At 41.6% G+C, this 23,807-nt stretch overlaps 1 protein-coding gene across 2 annotated transcripts in view; it reads right to left on the bottom strand.

Annotated features, from left to right (window-relative positions):
- The window catches only part of MKRN1 (makorin ring finger protein 1), a 28,759-nt gene extending 13,157 nt beyond the window's left edge, over positions 1 to 15,602 (bottom strand). Inside the window, exons 1-2 of one of the 2 annotated variants that reach the window (XM_029234026.1) lie at positions 15,248 to 15,602; positions 7,762 to 7,890 (exon numbers count right to left, since the gene is read on the bottom strand). In XM_029234026.1, coding sequence (XP_029089859.1) covers positions 7,762 to 7,890; positions 15,248 to 15,432 — 314 coding nt within the window. In that variant the 5' untranslated portion in view covers positions 15,433 to 15,602. Of the gene's footprint in view, positions 1 to 7,761; positions 7,891 to 14,944; positions 15,037 to 15,247 lie in introns of those variants that run through there. The other variant, XM_029234027.1, reaches the window with a different exon arrangement.
- Between the last annotated feature and the right edge of the window lie 8,205 nt (positions 15,603 to 23,807).

Consider the following 23,807-nt stretch of genomic DNA (forward strand, 5'->3'; position numbering starts at 1 on the left):
GTGTTGGAAGCCTCAGGCCAAACAACCAGTAAGACAGGAACACAGTCCCACTCAAAAAAAAAAAAAGAAAGGGAGAGAGAGAGAGAGAGCAAAAAAATATATCACAGATGAAGAAGCAGGGTAAAAACCTACAGGACCAAATAAATGAAGAGGAAATAGGCAATCTACCTGAAAAAGAATTCAGAGTCATGATAGCAAAGATGATCCAGAATCTCAGAAATAGAATGGAGGCACAGATTGAGAAAATAGAAGAAATGTTTAACAAAGATCTAGAAGAACAAACAGAGATGAACAACACAATAAATGAAATGAAAAATACACTAAAAGGAATCAGTAACAGATAACTGAGGCAGAAGAAGGAATAAGTGAGCTGGAAGACAAAATGGTAGAAATAACTTCCGAGGAGCAGAATAAAGAAAAAAGAATGAAAAGAATTGAAGACAATCTCAGAGACCTCTGGGACAACACTAAAAGCACCAATATTTGAATTATAGGGGTCCCAAAAGAAGAAGAGAAAGAGAATGGGTCTGAGAAAATATTTGAAGAGATTATAGTTGAAAACTTCCCTAACATGGGAAAGAAAATAGTCACCCAAGTCCAGGAAGCACAGAGAGTCCCATACAGGACAAATCCTAGGAAGAACACACCAAGACACATATTAATCAAACTAACAAAAATTAAATTCAAAGAAAAAATATTAAAAGCAGCAAGGGAAAACAAAAAGTAACATACAAAGGAATCCCCATAAGGTCATCAGCTGATTTTTCAGCGGAAACTCTTCAGGCCAAAAGGGAGGGGCAGGATATACTTAAAGTGATGAAAGAGAAAAACCTACAACCAAGATCACTCTAACCAGCAAGGATCTCATTCAGATTTGATGGAGAAATCAAAAGCTTTTCAGACAAGCAAAAGCTAAAAGAATTCAGCACCACCAAACCAGCTTTACAACAAATGCTAAAGAAACTTCTCTAAGGGGGGAACACAAGAGAAGAAAAAGACCCACAAAAACAAACCCAAAATGATTAAGAAAATGGTAATAGGAACATACATATCGATAATATCCTTGAATGTGAATGGATTAAATGCCCCAACCAAAAAACATAGACTGGCTGAATGGATACAAAAACAAGACCCATATATATGCTGTCTACAAGAGACCCACTTCAGACCTAGGGACACATACAGACTGAAAGTGAAGGGATGGAAAAAGATTCCATGCAAATGGAAATCAAAAGAAAGCTGGAGTAGCAATACTTGTATCAGATAAAACAGACTTTAAAATAAAGACTGTTACAAGAGATAAGGAGGGACACCACATAATGATCAAAAGGATCAATCCAAGAAGATGTAACAATTATAAATATTTATGCATCCAACATAGGAGCACCTCAATACATAAGGCAAATGCTAACAACCATGAAAGAAATCAAAAGTAACACAGTAATAGTAGGGGACTTTAGCACCCCACTTATACCAATGGACAGATTATCCAAACAGAAAATAAATAAGGAAACACAAGCTTTAAATGACACAAGAGACCAGGCATATCTAATTGATATTTATCCACCCAAAAGTGGCAGAATATACTTTCTTCTCAAGTGCACATGGAACATTCTCCAGGATAGATCACATCTTGGGTCACAAATCAAGCCTCGGAAAATTTAAGAAAACTGAAATCATATCAAGCATCTTTTCTGACCACAACACTATGAGACTGGAAATCAATTACAAGAAAAAAACTGTAAAAAACAAAAATACATGGAGGCGGGCTTCCCTGGTGGCGCAGTCGTTGAGAGTCCACCTGCCGATGCAGGGGACACAGGTTCGTGCCTCAATCCGGGAAGATCCCACGTGCCACGGAGCGGCTGGGCCCGTGAGCCATGGCCGCTGGGCCTGTGCGTCCAGAGCCTGTGCTCCACAACGGGAGAGGCCACAACAGTGAGAGGCCCGCGTACCGCAAAAAAAAAAAAACCAAAAAAACATGGAGGCTAAACAGTGCGCTACTAAATAACCAAGAGATCACTGAAGAAATCAAAGAAATTTAAAAATACATAGAAACAAATGACAACGAAAACACCACGACCCAAAACCTATGGGACACAGCAAAAGCAGTTCTAAGAGGGAAATTTATAGCAATTCAATCTCACCTCAAAAAACAAGAAAAATCTCAAATAAACAATCTAACCCTACACTTAAAACAACTATACAAAGAAGAACAAAGAAAACCCAAAGTCAGTAGAAGGAAAGAAATCATAAAGATCAGAGCAGAAATAAATGAAATAGAAATGAAGAAAACAGTAGTAAAGATCAATAAAACTAAGAGTTGGTTCTTTGAGAAGATAAACAAAATTGAAAAACCTTAGCCAGACTCATCAAGAAAAGCGAGAGGACGCAAATCAATAAAATTAGAAATGAAAAAGGAGAAATCACAACTGACACTGCAGAAATACAAAGGATTATAAGAGAATACTACAAACAACTACATGCCAATAAAAAGGACAACCACGAAGAAATGGACAAATTCTTGGAAAGGTACAATTTTCCAAGACTGACCCAGGAAGAATTAGAAAAGATAAACAGATCTATCACAAGTAATGAAATTGAAACTGTAACTTAAAATCTTCTAACAAACAAAAGTCCAGGACCAGACGGCCTCACAGGCAAATTCTATCAAACATGTAGAGATCCTTCTCAAACTCTTCCAAAAAAACTGCAGAGGGAGAAACACTCCCAAATTCCTTCTACGAAGCCACCATCATCCTGATACCAAAACCAGAAAAAGATATCACAAAAAAAGAAAACTATAGACCAGTAACACTGATGAACACAGATGCAAAAATCCTGAAGAAAATACTAGAAAACAGAATCCAACAACACATTAAAAGGATCATACACTATGAACAAGTGGGATTTATCCCAGGGAGGCAAGGATTCTTCAATATACGCAAATCAATCAATGTGATACACCACATTAACAAATTAAGGAATAAAAACCATATTATCATCTCAATAGATGCAGAAAAAGCTTTTGACAAAATTCAACACCCATTTATGATAAAAACTCTCCAGAAAATGGGCAAAGAGGGAACCTACCTCAACATAATAAAAGACAAATATGACAAACCCACAGCAAGCATCATACTCAACGGTGAAAAACTGAAAGCATTTCCACTAAGATCAGGAACAAGACAAGGATGTCCACTCTCGCCATTCTTATTCAACATAGTTTTGTAAGTCCTAGCCATAGCAATCGAAGAAAAAGAAATAAAAGGAATATAAATTGGAAAAGAAAACTGTCACTGTTTGCTGATGACATGATACTATACATAGAGAATCCTAAAGATGCCACCAGAAAACTACTAGAACTAATCAATGAATTTGGTAAGCTTGCAGGATATAAAATTAATACACAGAAATCTCTGGCATTCCTACACACCAACAATGAAAAATCAGAAAGAGAAATTAAGGAAACACTCCCATTTACCACTGCAACAAAAAGAATAAAATACCTAGGAATAAACCTGCCTAAGGAGGTGAAAGACCTGTACTCAGAAAACTATAAAATACTGATGAAAGAAATCAAAGATGACAGAAAGAGATGGAGAAATATACCATGTTCTTGCATTGGAAGAATCAATATTGTGAAAATGACTATACTAGCCAAAGCAATCTGCAGATTCAATGCAATCCCTATCAAACTACCAATGGCATTCTTCACAGAATTAGAACAAAAAATTTTACAATTCATATGGAAACACAAACACATATGGAAAATGACTATACTAGCCAAAGCAATCTTGAGAAAGAAAAATGGAGCTGGAGGAATAAGGCTCCCTGGCTTCAAACTATACCACAAAGCTACAGTAATCAAGACAGTATGGTACTGGCACAAAAACAGAAATATAGATCAATGGTACAAGATAGAATGCCCAGAGATAAACCCGCGCACACATGGGCACCTAATTTACAATAAAGGAGGCAAGAACATAGAATGGAGAAAAGACGGCCTCTTCAATAAGTGGTGCTGGGAAAACTGGACAGCTACATGTGAAAGAATGAAATTAGAACACTACCTAACACCATACACAAAAATAAACTACAAATGGATTAAAGACTTAATTTAAGACCAGACACTATAAAACTCTTAGACGAAAACATAGGAAAAACACTCTTTGACATAAACCACAGCAAGATCTTTTTTGACCTACCTCCTAGAGTTCGGGAAATGAAACCAAAAATAAACAAATGGGTCTTAATTAAACTTAAAAGCTTTGCACAGCAAAGGAAACCATAAACAAGACAAAAAGACAACCCTCAGAATGGGAGAAAATATTTGCAAATGAAACAACAGACAAAGGATTAATCTCCAAAATATACAAACAGCTCAATATCAAAAAACAAACAATCCAGTTAAAAAATGGGCGGAAGACCTAAATAGACATTTCACCAAGGAAGACATACAGATGGCCAAGAGGCACATGAAAAGATGCTCAACATCACTAATTATTAGAGAAATGCAAATCAAAACTACAATGAGGTATCACCTCACACCAGTCAGAATGGCCATCATCAAAAAATCTAGGAAAAAAAAAAAAACTCTAGAAACAATAAATGCTGGAAAGGGTGTGGTGAAAAGGGAACCCTCCTGCACTATTGGTGGGAATGTAAATTGATACAACCACCAAGGAGAACAGTATGGAGGTTCCTTAAAAAACTAAAACTGGAACTACCATATGATCCAGCAATCCCACTACGGGGCATATACCCTGAGAAAACCAAAATTCAAAGAGACATGCACCACAATGTTCACTGCAGCACTATTTACAATAGCCAGGACATGGAACCAACCTAACTGTCCACCAACAGATGAATGGATAAAGAAGATGTGGCACATATATACAGTGGAATATTACTCAGCCATAAAAAAAATTGAGTTATTTGTAGTGAGGTGGATGGACCTAGAGTGTGTCATACAGAGTGAAGTTAAGTCAGAAAGAGAAAAACAAATACCGTATGCTAACGCATATATATGGAATCTAAAAAAAAAAAAAAAAAAGGTACTAATGAACCTAGTTGCAGGACAGAAATAAAGAGGCAGACATAGAAAATGGACTTGAGGACATGGATAGGGTGGGAGGGCAAAGTTGGGGCGAAGTGAGAGTAGCATGGACATATATACACCACCAAATGTAAAATAGTTGGCTGGTGGGAAGCAGCCGCATAGCACAGCGAGATCTGCTTGGTGCTTTGCGATAACCTAGAGGGGTGGGATAGGGAGGATGGGAGGGAGGCTAAGAGGGAGGGGATATGGGGACATGTGTATACATATGGCTGATTCTCTTTGTTATGCAACAGAAACTAACACAGTATTGTGAAGCAATTATACTCCAATAAAGATTTTTTTTTTAAAAATCTTGCAGAGACCATCCACTACAAAGAATCGCTCATTCACAGTAGGATGGATTTCTAACACCTATTGCCCTTTTTAATACTGTGACTGACTACAAGAGACATATCTGGGTTTTTTAGTTTTGGGGTTTTTTTTGAGGAGTGTCGTATCAGTTTTTTTCCTTCTAGCAATACTGCAATGAAAAAAATCAGCAGAGAGCAAAATGACCACTAAACTCAGATACCAGGGGTTCCATTTCTGGGATCCTTCCTACAGTCACATGGAAAGAATCTTGTATTTCTTCTCTACCCTTAGTAGATTTCCTAAGTAAAACAGATGTGAGATAGCCTAACATCAATATCCCACCCGTCAATAATTTCTTAGTCTTTTGAACTCTAAGCATTTGAACCCAATAGCTGACACAATTCTTTTCTGATAACAGGATGCTAAAATTGGCTATGACACTGTCAAAATATCTTACCTAGTGTGATCATTTAAAATATGCCTGGGACTTCCCTGGTGGCGCAGTGGTTAAGAATACGCCTGCCAATGCAGGGGACACAGGTTAGAGCCCTGGTCCGGGAAGATCTCACATGCTGCGGAACAACTAAGCCTGTGTGTCACAACTACTGAGCCTGCGCTCTAGAGCCCACAAGCCACAACTACTGAGCCATCATGCCACAACTACTGAAGCCCACGTGCCTAGAGCCCGTGCTCCACAACAATAGAAGCCACCATAATGAGAAGCCAGCACACCGCAATAAAGAGTAGCCCCCGCTCACTGCAACTAGAGAAAGCCCGCACAGCAACGAAGACCCAACACAGCCAAAAAGAAATTTTTAAATAAAATTTTAAAAAAACCTTAAAATATATAAAATAAAATATGCCCAAAATTCTTTAACAGTCCTCCCCCCTTCAACAGGTGGAGGCCAATTTCTTTCCCCTTGAAGGTGGGCTGGACTTAGTGACTCGCTTGTAATAAACAGAATATAGTGGAAGTGACAGTGTGTGACTTCTGAGACTAGATCATAAAAAGGTATTGTGGCTTCGTCCTTGCTGTCTCTCTTGAATCACCTACTCTGGGGACAAGTTAGTGTGAGGACACTGAAGCAGCCCTAGGGAAATGTCCACGAGGCGAGGAACTAAGGCCTCCCACCAACAGATGTGTGAGTGAGCCACCTTCCAAGTGGTCTTCTGGGCCCCACTGAGACTTCAGATGATGGCAGCCCTGGCTGAAATCTTGGCTGCAATCTCTTGAGAATCTCCAAGCTAGAACCACCCACTCAGCTAAGCCACGCCAAGATTCCAGACTCCAGAAACTATGAGATAATAAATGTTTACCATTTTCAACCTGCTGAATTTCAGGGTAACTTGTTTAACATCAATAGATAACTAATACACTTAGATATTTTCTAAACTGAGGAGATAAAGAAAAGCTCTAACTGGGACTTCCCTGGTGGTCCAGGGTTAGGTCTCAGCACTTGCACTGCAGGGGGTGCGGGTTTGTTCCCTGGTCAGGGAACTAAGATCCCACGTGCCGCGCAGTACGGCCAAAAGGAAAAAGAGAAGAAAAGCTCTACCCAATTGCTAGCAGAACCCACAGAACCCACTACTGTTGAAGTGCAATTTAACAGGATTATGATACCAATTCAATGAATGATTATAGAGATTACTTAATAACTAATCCCTCTTGATCTTCCACCTTCTGAGATAGATACTAGAGACTGTTCTGAAGCATTTTCTGTAAATCTTGGCTTAAAATTTAGTCTTGCGAGCTCAAGTGGTTTATGAAAGTTTAGTTGGAATGAGAAGCCCTCTTAACTAGTAACCTAATACACTGTTCCAAATGCCTATGATCTCATTTTCTCTCCATAATTCATACTAATAGAGAACTGAAACTAGTCCCAACTGGTCAAATATGAACCTTATTCTTGGTCTTTAAGAGGAAATGCCATTAACAAACATGCCTTCACCACACCCTATTCCTAGGTTTGCTGTAAGTTGCTCCTCAGGCACTATTTAAATTTAGGACTGTATTATAAACTCATTTTTTAAATGTAATACAATCCCTCCAAGAGAGAGATGTCAGTGTGCTAACATTTCTAATGAGCACTTTTTAAAGTACTATTTTAGGGAATTCGCTGGCCATCCAGTGGTTAGGACTTGGTGCGTTCACTGCCATGACCTGGGTTCAATCCCCGGTTGGGGAACTAAGATCCTGCAAGCTGCGAGGCATGGCAAAAAAAAAAAAAAAGGACTATTTAAAATCTATTATTTAAAATGTTGTTGGAATTATGTATTTTCCTCTCATTTTTTTCTGCCAACCTCTCCATCCACCCCTGAACAAAACTGAATTGGAAACAAATTCTTACCTGCAGCGGTCTCCGTAAATACAGTACCCTCGCTGAAAATACTTGCACACTACACCATATGGACTGTCAGAGAGGTCATGTGAGTATCGACAGTTATCTCCTTCCTTACAAACCCCATGCATGAAATACCTGTGAGACAAAGAACCACAAGTTGGTTTATAAGTCAGTACTCAAAGAATTCATGACCAATATATTCTAATAACACAGGAGCACTATATACTAGTACTTTATTCTACTGTTATAGTCTATCTACACAAACACGAGAAATGAACACAAAGAAAGTAGAACTAGACTGTATGACCATAAAATTATCCATGATGGTACTACAGGAAGGTTGCCTGTAGATACAGACACCAATTTAAACTTTGAGGTCATCATTAATCTTGTCTCTACAGGTTAAGTCTGACTACTGCTCTCATTTTACAGTCCTACAGAGGTAGCTTCTTGTTTTCCACTAACTTCAGCCATAATGGCAGCTCTATCTGCAAAAAAATCAAAGATAAGCAAGAAACAACATAAACCTGAACGGGTCAGACTACTGTATATGTTTCAATTCTTTGAGAAACCACTTTAATTCTTTAAAAGCCACATGTGAAAATACAAGTAAAATTTGTTGCAAAGGTAGAGGCAAAGGGAAATCACTTTCTGTCCTTCATTTAGCAGACTCTTGTTCTGAAGGAGAACATGTGTACCTAACTAGCAGTTTCCAAAAACCAAGTATCAGAGAATGACTCAGTTTCTAAGAGGACCTGGGAATTTGCTAAAAGTGCAACTTCTGAGACACCTCACCTCAGACCAACTAAACTGGAAATGGGGCGGGGGGCCAAGCAGCAATCTGTAAGTAACTAGGTGGATCAGGGAAGTGATAAGGGGCTTTATTTTTTGTAGATAATCCTGATCTTGTAAAGTGGGTAGAACTACCACCACCCCTTGCATCCTCCCTCCCATCACTGACTTTGGTCTCTTTCTCTTGAGTAGAGTTATGAAAATTTCATGTTGGCAGACCATTAACTGCCCCAAATATGCATCTATGTACAGCTGATCCAGAGTAAGGAAAAAGTGCCTGCCTCCTGGGTGTGTCAATTATCTAGAGAAGGAAGGTAGAATAGCATTAAGTGCACTCCACTTGTCCACTGGATTGAAGGATGTATAGAAAAGAGACTCATATTTACCTAAAGGAGCCTTGAAGAAGCCTGCCCCAAATTGAAATGTGAAAGGTTCTATTCAAATTACTGGCATGGGGCTTCCCTGGTGGCGCAGTGGTTGGGAATCCGCCTGCCAATGTGGGGGACACAAGTTCGAGCCCTGGTCCCGGAGGATCCCACATGCCACAGAGCAACTAGGCCTGTGCGCCACAACTGCTGAGCCTGCGCTCTGGAGCCCTGAGAGCCACAACTACTGAGCCTGCGTGCCACAACTACTGAAGCCCACGCTCCTGGTGCCCGTGCTCCACAACAAGAGAAGCCACTGCAATGAGGCCAGCTCACTGCAACAGGGAGTGGCCTGAGAGCCCGCGAGCAGCAACGAAGACCAAACGCAGCCAAAAATAAATAAATTAATTAATTTTTAAAAATTACTGGCATGTATACCTTCTATGTGACATAGAAAGAAAAAATGTTAACATCTTGGTGGAACAGCTATAATTATCAAGAAGATCCTGAACTACCCTAGGGTTTCAGTCCATAACAAAACATAAGAATATAGTAGTAGGAAGTCAAATTCTAACTATAATTAACCTAATTTCAACTATTATCAGGTTTAACTTAATCTAACTAGGTCTGAACTTTTGCTCAACTACAGGGCAACTTTCTGCAAGCTTTGAAGCTGTCTGAACACCACATAACACAAATTTGAGTTAAACCACTTGCGCCAACAGGTACTTTTTGACTGTATAAATGAACAGACTAACACTTAAAAAAACCCAACAACCCAACAAGTCAATAATTTCATTGTAATCACCACTAGTATAATCATGCTTCAAAGTATCTATAAAAGTATCCACACACACACACACAAAATTATCCACAGTTGGTAATTGCTTATTCATTTGAAACAGTCTCACTGTTTGAATACAGTTGCTTACTGTCCCATCCCCAGTGGGAACTTTCACAATTCTCAACACAAGACAAAGCTGTCTATACCTTCAATATTCTTTGGGGTCAGTTTGAAGTCAGAGGTGCACATACTGATACAGTTTTAAGGCTTGATAAAATACCTGCCCCTGGAGATTGCAAAGCCGTTGCTCCAAGGAGTTCATCTCCCTGACACCTGCATTTCAGTGTCCAGCAGGATGCTCTTCCTCAACACTTGTGCAACACCTCACACCACTATTACTTTCTGACATCCATGATAGTAAAAACTGTTCCCGAGAATCCAAAATGAAAGAGTAAAACTCAGAGTCACTGGCCCAAGACAGTGTAGCATGGCCTCTTGGCACCTTTTGACCAAGAGCATAATACAGCAATGACCAAGAATGGAGAGAACAGAGGGGAGGACAGGCTGGAAGGCTAGGGAACAGATTCTGCAGGGCCTTTTAAGTCAAGTTATCTTAAAGCAGTAAGAAACCACTGAAAGATCTGAAACAAGGACATGTCAGAATTAAATTTAAAATTTTAAAACACTACATTAAACTGCCTTCTTCCAGGCGATTACATTTACGTCTAGGGACTTCAGTTGATTCCAAGTTTCAAGAGCCAGCAGTGGATGCAGCTACCAGAACAGTTAATACAATCGGGCTGCAGCAGCAGTCAACTGTTTGGATCCAAGTAGTAATAAAAAGCACACAGTTTAAGAACTGGGAAGACTGTTTAAATTCCAGCTTTGTGACCCTCAGTAAAGCTATTTTGTCTTAGTTTCACCACTCTTTCAGATTTAAGAACTTAAAAAAATAACAAAAAAACCCCTCCATGTGTGCAGTAGCAGCTGCATAGTGTCTTTGCTGGCACTCGAGTTCATTTCCCCATCTCCCCTTCCACATCTCTTCTCTGCCTTGACTACATTTGTTTCCGACCACACACTGTAAGAGGTACACACTAATGAATCGGATAAGAAAAGCAAGAGACCTAGATGTCATGCCATAAGATGATTTTAAGTAACTGGAGTAGTTTGGCCAGAAGAAAAAGGAATAGCCTTTTGCAGCACTATTCCTGGCAAAGTCAATACATGTGGGAAGCTACATCATAAACCTGGCTCAGTGTAAGGACTGAGAACTAGAACTATCCAGCAATGAAATAAGCTCCTGAGGTCCACAACTAGCATCACCAAAGGAATTCAAGCAGACACAAATCACCTGATACCGCAGAATCAACAGAAACACTAGAATACAAGCCCTAATTAGTTACTGCCAAATACTAAGCATTATTTTACATGGTTGTTTGGTACATATGGTCTGGGTTTCTGGTTTGTTTTACTTGCCTTTTGTCTCTCAGTGATATTAACACTGTTGGTATAATTATAAACAGTCCTCACAGTGAAATCCCTTCTTGCCAATCCATGTCTAAGAGATTATGACATGATAGTGTAAGTTATAATCTAAAGAGGAAGAAAGGCAACTCTCCCAAGAATTTCTCCCCATTTTCTTTTTTAAATGCCACCACCAAAAAGTCATCATCCAAATTCACCTTAATGCCAGTGTCCAGGCTGAGCTTGCCTTCAGTTAAAGACTGGGCCATATGATTTCTATGGTTCCTTCCACCTTGAAGATTCTATGACTCCAATCAGACATTGTCCAGTAATAAAGACAAATACAACTGACTAGAATCCCCGACTGCTGTACCTCTTGGAAACATAAGCATGGTTACCAAGATGTATATAAGAAACCCCAACAGTAGCTTGTGAGGGTGTAAGAGAACCACCCAATACCCTCAAAGTACTTCTAGGCGTCATAACAACCTGTCTGGGGATTTACAGAAATTACAGAATATTAATTAATTTGGCACTTAATCACTTAATCTGCTGTGACACTGTTTACTCTGTTACTTAATTCTTGATAAGTACATGTACCCTATTTCTCAAACTAGATTGTAAATTCCTGGTGTTTAAGAACTATAGTTTATTCTGCTTTTTATCTTCTGTAGTACCTGTACACATAATACTTAGATATGTGTTCAGTAAAAACTGTAGAAGACAGCTAGGTGTCATGGGGAATCACAGTGCCAGTAGCAAATTAATTTCTTTCCCTGGGCTGAATAACTTTTTCAATGCCATCCCTTCAAAAAACACTAAAGTCTGAAAGCAATAAATTTTACTATGGATATCACAGCACTTGGATAAAGACTTTCCGGAAAAATTCCCTTCATTTTTACGCTACACTTAAAGTTTTTGAAAAATCAAAATGAAAAAACACTTGGTTTTTGTGTATTATTTCAATACACTCTTCTACCATTGTAGAAGCACTCTGATAAAACATTGTCTAAGTTCAAAATTACAACTTGCAAGTTACAACTTTGTTGTTTTAACCCCCAACACTCAAGAAAACTAGAAGAAGCAATAGCATTTCTAGTTCACAGCACTAAATTCTAATAAAAGATATCAAAATGGCCTGGTGGGGGCAGCATAACACAGTTCCTTGGGAAAAGTATACCTAGGTTTTCCTTAAAGGCCGCGAAGATAAACACAATGACAGAATTTCAAGAGAAATATTTAGACAATACTAACCAACAAGAAAATACAGATGATTCTGAGCAACCAAAAACAAATTTATAACATCCAAACAGCTAAGAGGATTATACTCTTGGTGAAGAAAACAGCCTTAGTCAAATTCCTAGATATAAAGGGGGGAAGAGGCACAAACTAGAACACTATCTTGAATTCTCTTCAAAGGAGATTTTGCTATCAAACACAATGAAAATATTTATAATACAGGCATTTCTGCATTTCCTTCAACATCTAGCTCTATGTCTCTCGTTGTAAGCACTAATGCTTATTTACTGAATAACTGAATGAGGTAGTCCCAGAAAGATATACACATGTTCTATTAAGTCCTTTGTCTTTGCTGATTTACAAGGGTCGTCCACTTCTTAACGAAAGCAGAGGAATCTTACAAGCACATATCAAAGTGGGTAATTTTAGGTGTGGATTTATCAAGATCAATTTAAGCATTTACTGAGTATACCAGAAACTGAGTAAAGCCCTACAGATACAATGATAAACAAAACAGGGCCCCTGCTCTCAGAAAGCTCAAAGCTTACAATAAATAAATGAAGATATCATATTTGTTATTCCCCTATTCAAAAGGAAGAAAGATTTTTTAACAGGAGATCGTGTTAGTACTTAGAACAACTGAAAACAATATCAAATATTAAAATCCAAGACTTATCAACTAGCCTGTGCTTTTTTGGATAACTGTCTCAAGCAAAAGCTATACACAGCTTTATATGAAAAACAAAAACAACAGCACATCTAAGCCTGTATCTGATACATAATGCTTCTTAGAAATATTACTCAGCTATGTAAATTTCTTAAATATATAAATCTATTGGTTCATGGGCAAGGAACTCCCACTGGTCCAGGATCAATCTGGGATCTTTCAGAAACTCAAAGACCCTAAAGGTAGACAAAAAGGAATGATTAGTCTGGTGAGCTGTTCTGAATTCTGATGACACTGGTGAGGAAGTAGAAAAGGGGAAGTAGATAAGGGAAAAGTGCCTAACAGGGGAAAGTAAAGTGTAGAAGTAATACCACATTCTGGGCAGAAATGAGTTGAGCTCAGATACAGACGCAACAGGATAATAATGAGACAAGTAATATATAGTAATGTCAAGTTAGTGATGGGTATTCAAGGCTAAACTATATTGAGATCAGAGTCTGTGTAAAATCAAGGCACTGAATAGAGTTCTTAAAGAACCCACATACTAAAGGAAGATTAGTCTGTGTATAGATAGATTGGAACTGCAGGATGAATGGCTAGAAAATTCAGGAATGTAAAAGGTTACACTACTCCCTTTATTTTTATATTTTTTATTTTTATTTATTTATTTTTTTGCGGTACGCGGGCCTCTCACTGCTGTGGCCTCTCCCGTTACGGAGCACAGGCTCCCGACGCGCAGGCTCAGCGGCCATGGCTCACGGGCCTAGCCGCTCCGCGGCATGTGGGATCTTCCCGGACCGGGGCACGAACCCGTATCCCCTGCATCGGCAGGCGGACTCCCAACCACTGCGCCACCAGGGAAGCCCCTAGTCCCTTTATTTTTAAAATAGTCAACTAGCACATACATATCAACTGTAACATTGTAGATAAAAAAGAAGTAACAGACTCAAATAATTGGTTCCATGAATAGGAATTTTTAAATTCTCATTCTTTGGGATACTGCACAAGTATTCTAAGGATCTACAGATCACTGATAAAAGAAGCTACCTAAAACGGCTTTTATGCTTTCTACATCCCGTTACTGAAAATAAACTTAAACTTATCATTCATGCCTTAAATGTATCATGTTAAGCACTGAGAACGCTTCACTCTCGCTGTTAATACCAGGGAAGTGAGTTTTGTATATTAAGAATACTTTCAAACATTTACATATAAATTAAATTACCCCACCTAAGTGAAAACCGGCGTTTCAACTGATTTTTTCAACCGATTGAAAAACAAAAGCTTCTAGGCGCTTACTGATCACTTTTTAAAAATCCAAGTACAACATCCAATTAAATGCCCTAATCTTAAACGTACAGCTCGATAATTTTTTACAGGCGTGCACACGTCAGTATAACCGTCCTCCACTAATCACTTAATTTTTTTTCCAAATATTTTCATCCGACATCCCAAAACAAAACAAAATCTCTCTCCTTTGGGAGCGACGAGCTCCTTGACTCCCTGAAGTAAGATGCGTGGATTTCAAGAGATACCTTTAGCCGGGCCACGGGAACGGCAGCTCGTCAAATTTAAGGCGGAGGAGACGACCCCGGCCCGGCACTCGGTTCTAAGACAAAGCTCAGAACCGCCAACCTCGATAAACATACAAAGAAGAAATAACCAAAGCTCCTGCTCCAGGTGGGGCGGGGGCCGAGAGACCCGAGAAGACTTTACAAACGGATGACACGGCGGCGGGGCCCGGCAGCCAAGCCCCCTCGCCGGGGCCCGCGGCGGGCTCCAGGAGACACCACCAACCTCCTTCTCGAAACGGCGAGCTGGAGGCAGGGGCTGGGGGATCCGGCGACAATAAAAAGGAGGGAGGAGTCATCCTACCTCTCCCCGTGCGCGCTGCGCGCTCCGCCGGGTGCGGGGAGACTGCGGGCGGTGCGGCGGCTCCGCAACGAGGCCGCGCGCGCCCGAGCCTCGGCGGCCGGCGGGGGTTGACGCAGCGCGGGCGGGGAGGCCGCGGCGGCCGCGGGGACAGGAACGCCGGCGGCGGCGGCGGCGGCGGCGGCGGCGGCGGCGGCGGCGGCTACGAAACGCCGGCTCCCCTCCCACCTCCGGCCGGTCGCCCGCCCCTTCCTCCGGGGTCTCGGTCCCCTCCCCGCGCCCGGCGCCGGCCGCGCTGCGTCTCACCTGCAGGTGACCTGTTTAGTCCAGCCGCCGCTGCTGCCGTCGCTGCCGCCTCCCCCGCCCCCCGCCCCCAGGGACAGGGAGGTGACGGTGGGGGTAGGGGTGGGGGAGGCCGCTGCCACCGCCGCCGCTGCCGCTCGTGCTCCTGATGTTGTGGCTGTTGTTCCGGGAGCTGCAGCCTCCGCCATTACTGTTTATCCCACACAGCAATGGCGCCGGAACTTCCGGGATCACATAATTCCGGTCCGGCTGCGGGGAGGAGAAGGCGGCAAGGCGAGGGGTGGAGAAGGACACTGAGGCGCCCGCTCGTTCCCCTCTGCCCCGCGTCGCGTCTCAGAGCGATCTCGCCGCTAGCACTGCGGGCCGGAGCCCGAGCGCCCCCGGCCCGCCCCCAGGGCTCCCTGATTGGTGGACGAGGCAGCCCCGCCTTGGAGGGGCGGGGCGAGGGCGGGCTACCCCAGGTGAGGCCCACCCCCCCCACCTACTGCCCCCAGGCTCCGCATCCAGGGAACCAAAGTCCTCATTTCAAGGGCACTGACTTAGAGGAATGCGTCCCAGCATAGGCTGATGCAGTGGGGAGGCGGAGTGGGATTGGGGTCCTGGGTTTGAATCCAGACTTCCCTGGCTCTACCAATTACTAGCTGTACGAACTTGAGCTGGTTACCCATTCTCTCTAGCCTCAGTCTCCTGATCTCTCAAATGGGGGTGAGAGTAGGCCCCACCACATTGGGTTGTGGTGAGGTTTATATATGTGTGGCAATCACTGAGCTTAGTGCCTGGCAGACTAAACACTTAATAAATGTTCTCTATTATTCTTCCCATCAGAGGTGGGATCTCTCAACCCAAGAGAATAGCATGGTGGCTAAGCAAATGCTCTGCAGTCAGCCTGTCTCCGTTACCTCCAGGCTTCTCCCATTCCTAGCAATGTGTTTTTGAGTAAGTTAACTTACCTCTTAGTCTCCTGCTTTCCATCTGTAAAATAATAATAATAATTTAAAAATAACTCCCTACCCCAGAGACGATTATGAAAATTAAATGAGAGTCCACTGTGCTTCACACTACAGTTTTAACTTAATAGATATTGAATAACAAAAGCTGTCTGAAATATCCCAGCTTCTAAGAGTTATTTCTAAAACTAAGAACATTAAAAAGTATTTAATCCTACTTTCTGATTAAACCCCATGGTCCACACAGATGCTGCATATTAAATCTTGAGCAGTTTTTCATGAGCCCTTAAATTTGCTTTTCTATAGTCTCTCTACCTTGAGAAAGTGAAAATCCACCCCACTGATAATCAGACCACAATGTACCCAACAGACACAAACAAGGACAGTGGCAAAGCCAACAGAAAACAATGTTTCACCCAAGGCCACAACATGACTGCAAAATGACTAACAATCCCCTTTTGAGTACTCACAGCTTTTTGCTAATGACCTTCCCAGCCCCACTTCACTTCTCCCTCTGACCTCCCAAAGAAGATTTATGAGACACCCAGTTTCTAAACTGCCCCACCTCACGACAGCACCCCAAACCAGAGCTGGTCTCCTCTTCTGCTGTGTTTGTTACCCAAAAAGAGCTTCAACCCTGTGAGAAGCCCCTCCCTATTCCCCTTTCCAAGATGCCCACATTCCGCTCCTGGGTGGCCTCCCCTGCTGCGGCAAGTTAATAAATCTTTGTTGGACTACAGGTGTGTCCCTGGTAGTCTTTATCTGTTAGGGTTTATCTGTTGTTGTTAAATAACAAAATTTCAACCAAGTCAATTTTATGATCTAATTGGCTTTATTGAACAATTCATGAATTGGACATCTAGAAAGGAGTTGCACTGAGCTGTAGAAAAGGAAAGGTTTTTAAAGGCTGAAAGGGCGCAGAAAAAGGAACTTATTAGCAAAGAAAGCATTGTTTTCCCAAAAGGAACAGAAGGGGCCTACTGGTCATTATCACCTCACCTAGTGCTGACCAGGTAATTCCAGGTTGACTGGTTAAAGGTTACATTCCTGGGGGGTTGAGACAACAGTTAGGCTAGGCATTAAGTCTTGGTTTGGTGATGTGCGGTTTAGCACAAGTGACTCCATTTTGGGCATTCTGTCTCCTTTTTAACACAGTCAAGTGATAAATTGTGTTTTTAAAACGTGGGAGTAGGAAAGGAAGTACTGAAACTTTTTTATGTTAAGAAAGAGGGTCATTTAAAACAATTCTTCTATTTTAGAAAAATCCTCTTGTAAAGTATGGATTCTTTTTGTCTCCTCACTGCTGCCCTCACCTGGAAGCAGTGATGCTCAGCTCAGGGTCCTCAGTGCAGTCACATGAGATGGTAAAAGATCTGAGTCACAGAGATACACCTGGAAAGGCCCTGGGCCTCAACTTTAAGATGGATTGAGGATGGAACCCAGAGCTGTCCCCAAGACCCCATGTGCCCAGCCAAGCTGAGCTCTGAATTTTAGATCTTCCTGTTCAGCCCTGCAGCCAAAGTGACTTTCTCTGCTCCAAGTTCTCCAAGGAGGGTTTCAATCAGGGTAAGTCTTTACTAGGCCCCATCTACAGACCTCATCTCTCTTCTGCCCCTTTTTCCGCTTCTCCAGGAACTCTGACCTCAAGCTTGTTACCAAATGCAAGTTTGTGTGCCCGAGGCACAGTGAGGCCAAACAGACCTAAACATCAGAGTTTGGTGCAGAGAGAGGTTTATTGCAGGGCCAAGCAAGGGGAACGGGTGGCTCAAAAAACCTCAACTCCTCGATGGTTTTCAAGAAGTTTTTATAGGCAAAATTTGGGGTGAGGGCTGCAAGGTGTGTGACTTTCTTCTGACTGGTTGGTGGTGAGGTAACTGGACGGTGCTGCAGGAATCTAGCGTTCAGCCCGAAGTTGCGAAGTTACCATCCTCCACCTGGGTGGGGACCTTAGTTCCTGCAGAAGAACTCAAAGATATTGTTATGTACATTCCTTCAGGAAGAACCAGGACTCTGCCCCAAGGTTTCACTATTGTTTCTTGACTACTCCTTCCTTGTTTCTGTATTCCCTCCCTTCCCTGATTAGCAACTGTTTGAATCCACCCTTTGGGACTCAGGGAATATCAAGGAGGCTGAATGAAGCTTATAAACATGAAACTGGGGGCAGGGAAAGGATTTGTACTTGGTTTCATGCTGACCCAAACACACAAGTCACACTCTCACAACCTCATCATCTAGACATTTCCTTGGCTACCTCCTCCAAGCTTTTGCCAAAACTCAACCAGAAATTCTCAAATCTCGGGGCTGGGGGTGATAAATTGGGAGATTGGGATTGACATATACACACTACTATATATAAAACAGGTAACTAATAAGGACCTACTGTATAGCACAGGGAACTCTACTCAATACTTTGTAATGACCTATATGAGAAAAGACTCCTAAAAAGAGTAGATATATGTGTTGACTAAAAAACTCTTCACAACCTAAAAGTTGAGAGTTATGTTTTATTCAGCTGGAGTTTTTAGGACTTCAAGCCCGGGAGTCAGCGTCTCAAGTAACCCTGAGAAAATTGCTCCGAGGAGAGGAGAGGGGAGCTGGGGTATATACTTTTGTAACAAAGGGCAGTTAGTAGGAACAAAAGATTACTGTTAATAAAAGAAAACCAGATATCTCAAGTTAAGGAATTTAACATTTTTCTATGTATGGGAAGATGCAAAAGTTGGGCTCACTGAAATCATTCCTTTGATATGCACCTCAGCTGTCTGGGGCCAGTATCCTGTGTTTTCACGTCCTGAGTTTCCTCAGGGCTCACCACAGGGAGTGGCTGCAGTCTGATGGCTGCTAGATGGCAGGTATGCTTTCCTTCCTGAGTCCCCTCAGGGCTCACCAGTGCAGCCTAGTGAGCTGCAACCGCTGATGACTGCTGATCCTTTGTTTACTGATAATGGCAGGCAATATTCCATTTATCATATGTATATGTATAACTGATTCACTTTGCTGTACAGCAGAAACTAACACAACATTGCAAATCAACTATACTCCAATAAAAAATTAATTAAGGGATTCCCTGGTGGCACAGGGGTTAAGAATCCGCCTGCCAATGCAGGGGACACAGGTTCGAGCCCTGTTCCAGGAAGATCCCACACGCCACGGAGCAACTAAGCCTGCGAGCCACAACTACTGAGCCTGTGTGTCTAGAGCCCGTGCTCTGCAACAAGAGAAACCACCGCAATGAGAAGCCCGCGCACCACAACAAAGAGTAGCCTCCCACTCACCACAACTAGAGAAAGCCCGCGCACAGCAACGAAGACCCAACGCAGCGAAAAATAAATAATTTAAATAAATAAATTTTTAAAAATTAATTTAAAAATTAAAACAATTAAAAAAATAAATTCTCAAATCTCAATTTCTCCTCTGACTGCCTTTTAAAATATTGCAACGTTTCCTCACCACCTCACCCCACCCTCCTACACTCCTAATCCCCTTACTCTGCTCCATTTTTCTTTTTCTTTCTTTCATTTTTTTTTTGGCATGCAGGATCTTAGTTCCCCGACCAGGGATCGAACCCATGCCCCTGCAGTGGAAGCTGGAGTCTTAACCACTGGATCACCAGGGAAGTCCCTGCTCTATTTTTCTTTATTGCATAGTATTTACCTTCTAATTTACTATAGAATTTCTTGTTATTTATTTTTTAATTGTCTATCTCTCCTAGCTAGAATATAAGTTCCCTGAGGGCAGGAATCTTTACCTATTTTGTTCAGATGTATCCCAAGTCCCTAGTACCGTGTCTGGCATATAGTAGGTGCTCAATAATATGTGGGCAATGGATGAAAGAATTCTCTGTTGTTAGAAAAATTACTACGCCTTGTCTCACCATCCATACCAGTAGGAATAATGATGTTTTGTATTATAGGGAAACAAAATAAACAAAGAGTCATCCCTTTCTCTGGGAGAAAAGTTCAGCACAGGGCAATCCATTTACCTCTTCACTCACAAAATATTTATTAGTGATTTTGATTTTGCTGGACCCATGCTACCCAAACAGTCAGGTTACATAGGAATCATGAGCGGACTTTAGCACCTGAACGTAGTAGCCCGGTGACATTGGGCAAGTTCCTGCCTAAGTATCCTCACTGGTGAAATAAGGCCAGTGGTACACCTTCCTTATAAGTATTAAATGAGTTAATATATATAACCCTCAAGGAACAGTCCCTAGGTGTAGTAACTGCTAGGTAAGTATTTATTATTGTTTCCATTGAAGTTGTTATATGATGTTAAAACAGGGTTGCCAGATTTAGCATATGAAAATACAGGATGCCCAGTTAAATTTGAACTTCAGATAAATAACAAATCGAGTTTTAGTGTAAGTATATCCCAAATATTGCATGGGATATACTTATACTTAAAACATTCGTTGTCTGAACTTCAAATATAACTAGACCTCCTATATTTTATCTGGCAACCCTACATCAGAATCATACTTGATGCTTTTCAAAGGCCTGTCACCTCCTTGTCTAGTTCTAGTCTCACAACGGGCTTTTCAAGTTGAGCAAGCACAGATTATTTTGCCCCTATGAATCTGAGCAGATGAAGTTGAAGAGACAGGCAGAGATGCTGTGCAGGATCACACAGCCCATGAGTGACAGAGCAGAGCTTGAAGCTTGAGGAATTGTAGCTGTGGGGCTAGTGTTCCTTCCCCAGCCGGTACTGGAAGTCAGGCTCTCCCCTAGGGGAAGCTTTTAATGTAAAAGGGAAAGACTACAGACAAGACGCAATCCCACTTGTCAGTCTGTGCTGAGTGCTACAAAATTAAAGAAAGTATAAGAGATAAGGCTAGCATCGTGCCAAGCCACTGTGGATTCCATTGCTGTGGGCAGATCTACTTTGCACTCTGTGGAACAACCTTGAAAACCTTACTGTGTGAATTCTAGTCCACACAATAAGCACCAATATTAATCTTCCTGTTATTTTCTTTCCAAAGGGGGTTCAAATAATGATTTGGTCTCTGTAAAAACACTTTGTATTTTCACATAGGTCAGTGGTTCCCTGCCTTCTTCGGTGTAAGTATCCTCTCCAACAATTTATGAATTATTTTGTATTAGACGCTGTGTTAATTTTTGCTTTGTATAATTTTTTTTAATAATAATACAATCATGTGACTAAACATTCTTTTTAAAAGTAGAAAAGGGCCTGACAGGGACTTCCCTGGTGATCCAGTGGTTAGGACTCAAGCCTCTCACTGCCCAGGGCCGGGTTTCGATCCCTGATCAGGGAACTAAGATCCCACAAGCGTGCAGGGCAGCCAAAAAGAGGGCGGGGGGGGGGGGGTCATGACAAAGATTCTTTGACTAAACTCTACTCAGGCTCCCCTGAACTTTACAATAAAGCCTCAATTTTTGGACTTCCGTGTTCATCTCTGCATCCAATTTTAGCAAGAATCCTGTTAAATTGCTTTAGCCAGAATCCTCCATCGCACCGGTGCCGGGTCGAATCTGGGAGACAGAGTTTTGGGTGAAGTAGAAAAGGACACTATTGCTTTGCCAGGCAAATGGGAACACACAAGGTTCCTGCCTCAAAAAAATGTGTGTGCCAACCCAAGAGGATTTGAGGAGGAGTTTTATAACAATACTTCAAAGGTGGGGTTGCTGACAAGATGAGGGTGTGTGCAGGGTCTCAGGGTCTCCTGATTTGATGGGCTTCTCTGCTCCCTTTAATCTTGCCTCGGGTGGTTTCTCGGCAGCTCCTCCCTTGATTAGCAACTGCTCCAATCTGCCCTTTGGAACTCAGGAAACGTCAAGAAGGCTGGAGTCTTGCCTACAAGAAACGGGGGACAAAAAAAGGCTTCCTTGCCCAGGATCCCATAACCCCACCCCCGTTTCACTAAGCACTGGACCACCAGGGAATTCCCCCCTCTCTCTTTTTTTAAATGGAAGTAGAGTTGATTTACAATTATTTGCCATTCCTCTTAATCCTCATAAGTTTAAGAGATACTTTATTTCCTTTTCTGTCTATTCGCAACCTTTGCCCATTTTTCTCTTAGATCATTTGTAAGCGGAATTAGGGAAATTAGCATTTTGTTTCTCATGAACTGCAAATATGTTTCTCAGTTTGTTGTCGGTGTTCTGATTTTCCTTGTGATTTTTGCCATGTGGATTTTTTTTTTAAGATGCAGTCTAATTCTATGTTTTCTGGATTTTGTATCATAGCTATAAAAGTCTTCCCCACCCCAAGGTTATTAAAGTATTCACCCCTTTTTTTTTTTCTTAGTAATTTTATGGTTTGATTTACTACATTTAAATTTATGATCCTTTTGTAATTTGTCCGGGCACAAGGTGTTAGGTGTGACAGCTTTGATTTTTCCCAGATGGTTACCCAGTTGTCTCAACACCATTTATTGAATAGTTCATCTTTTCTCCACTGACTTGAGATGCCATCTTTATGGCATATTAAATTCTTTTTTTTTAATTTTAATAGTGTTCATTTCTTTTTTTTTTTCTTAAGGAATTTATTTATTTTTGGTTGCATTGGGTCTTCATTGCTGCACGGGCTCTCTTCAGTTACAGAGAGCGGTGGGCGGGCTTCTCATTGTGGTGGCTTCTCTTGTTGCGGACCACCGGCACTGGGCCAGAGGGCTTCAGTAGTTGTGGCTCGTGGGCTCTACAGCACAGGCTCAGTAGTTGTGGCACACGGGCTTACTTGCTCCGCAGCAGGTGGGATCTTCCCGGACCAGGACTCGAATGCGTGTTCCCTGCATTGGCAGGCAGATTCTTAACCACTGCGCACAGGGAAGTCCCATATTAAATTCTTATACTCAAGTCTGTTTGTGAACTTTCTGTTCTCTTTATTTAAATCCCAGTGCTGTATATTATTGAAGGTATATAATATCTGTTAGTGCCATCTTACTTTTTTTTCCAGAAAAGTTCTCACTTTATCTTTTACATATGAAATTTAGAATCTGATTGTCTAATTTTTAAAATCCTGTTATTTTTATTTTTAACATTAAACATTTTGCCCTACCCTTCCCACAGTCTGCACATAACGCTTGGAGCTCTTTGTCCTCAGCTTTAGCTCAGTGCCTGGCCCAAAATCTTTGTTGAGTAAACAAATGAATAGATAAACCAACGGGTAGATGCAGGAATGAATGCAAATTTAGGTTTGTGCTGGTTTACCCTAGCACGAAGCTCCCCTCCCCCACTCTAAAGGACAGGAGCTAAGGTCTTAGGAAAAAAATTAGGAAAACTTGTAGCAAACTCAGTGCCTCCTCTTTAAATGGCCTGGTGTCTCAGCCCTTCAGCATTCCCACACCCCCAAGCCTTTGTGCAGACCAAATAGCTTTTGCAGTTTGAGGGCTTTCTTTTTAGCAGGGAGCAAAAAATGCTAATAATGTTTCCAGTTTCCATTCTTGCCCTTGCTAGGAGTGTGAGCTGTAATCTCCAAAAGTACAAAAAGGCCCGGGGACAGCCCTAGGGGTGGGTGGGAAAAAGATAAACTAGATTTGAGAAAAGTAAGCATTTAAAATACCAAGAAGTTAGAAAAATCTTATCTGCTTTAACCTTGACTTTCTAGGGGGTGTGTGTGTGTGTGTGTGTGTGTGTGTGTGTGTGTGTGTGTGTGTG

This window comes from Monodon monoceros, unplaced genomic scaffold (genome assembly GCF_005190385.1).
Source record: "Monodon monoceros isolate NGI ecotype Baffin Bay Population unplaced genomic scaffold, NGI_Narwhal_1 Super_Scaffold_2, whole genome shotgun sequence".
Taxonomy (NCBI): Eukaryota; Metazoa; Chordata; class Mammalia; order Artiodactyla; family Monodontidae; genus Monodon; species Monodon monoceros.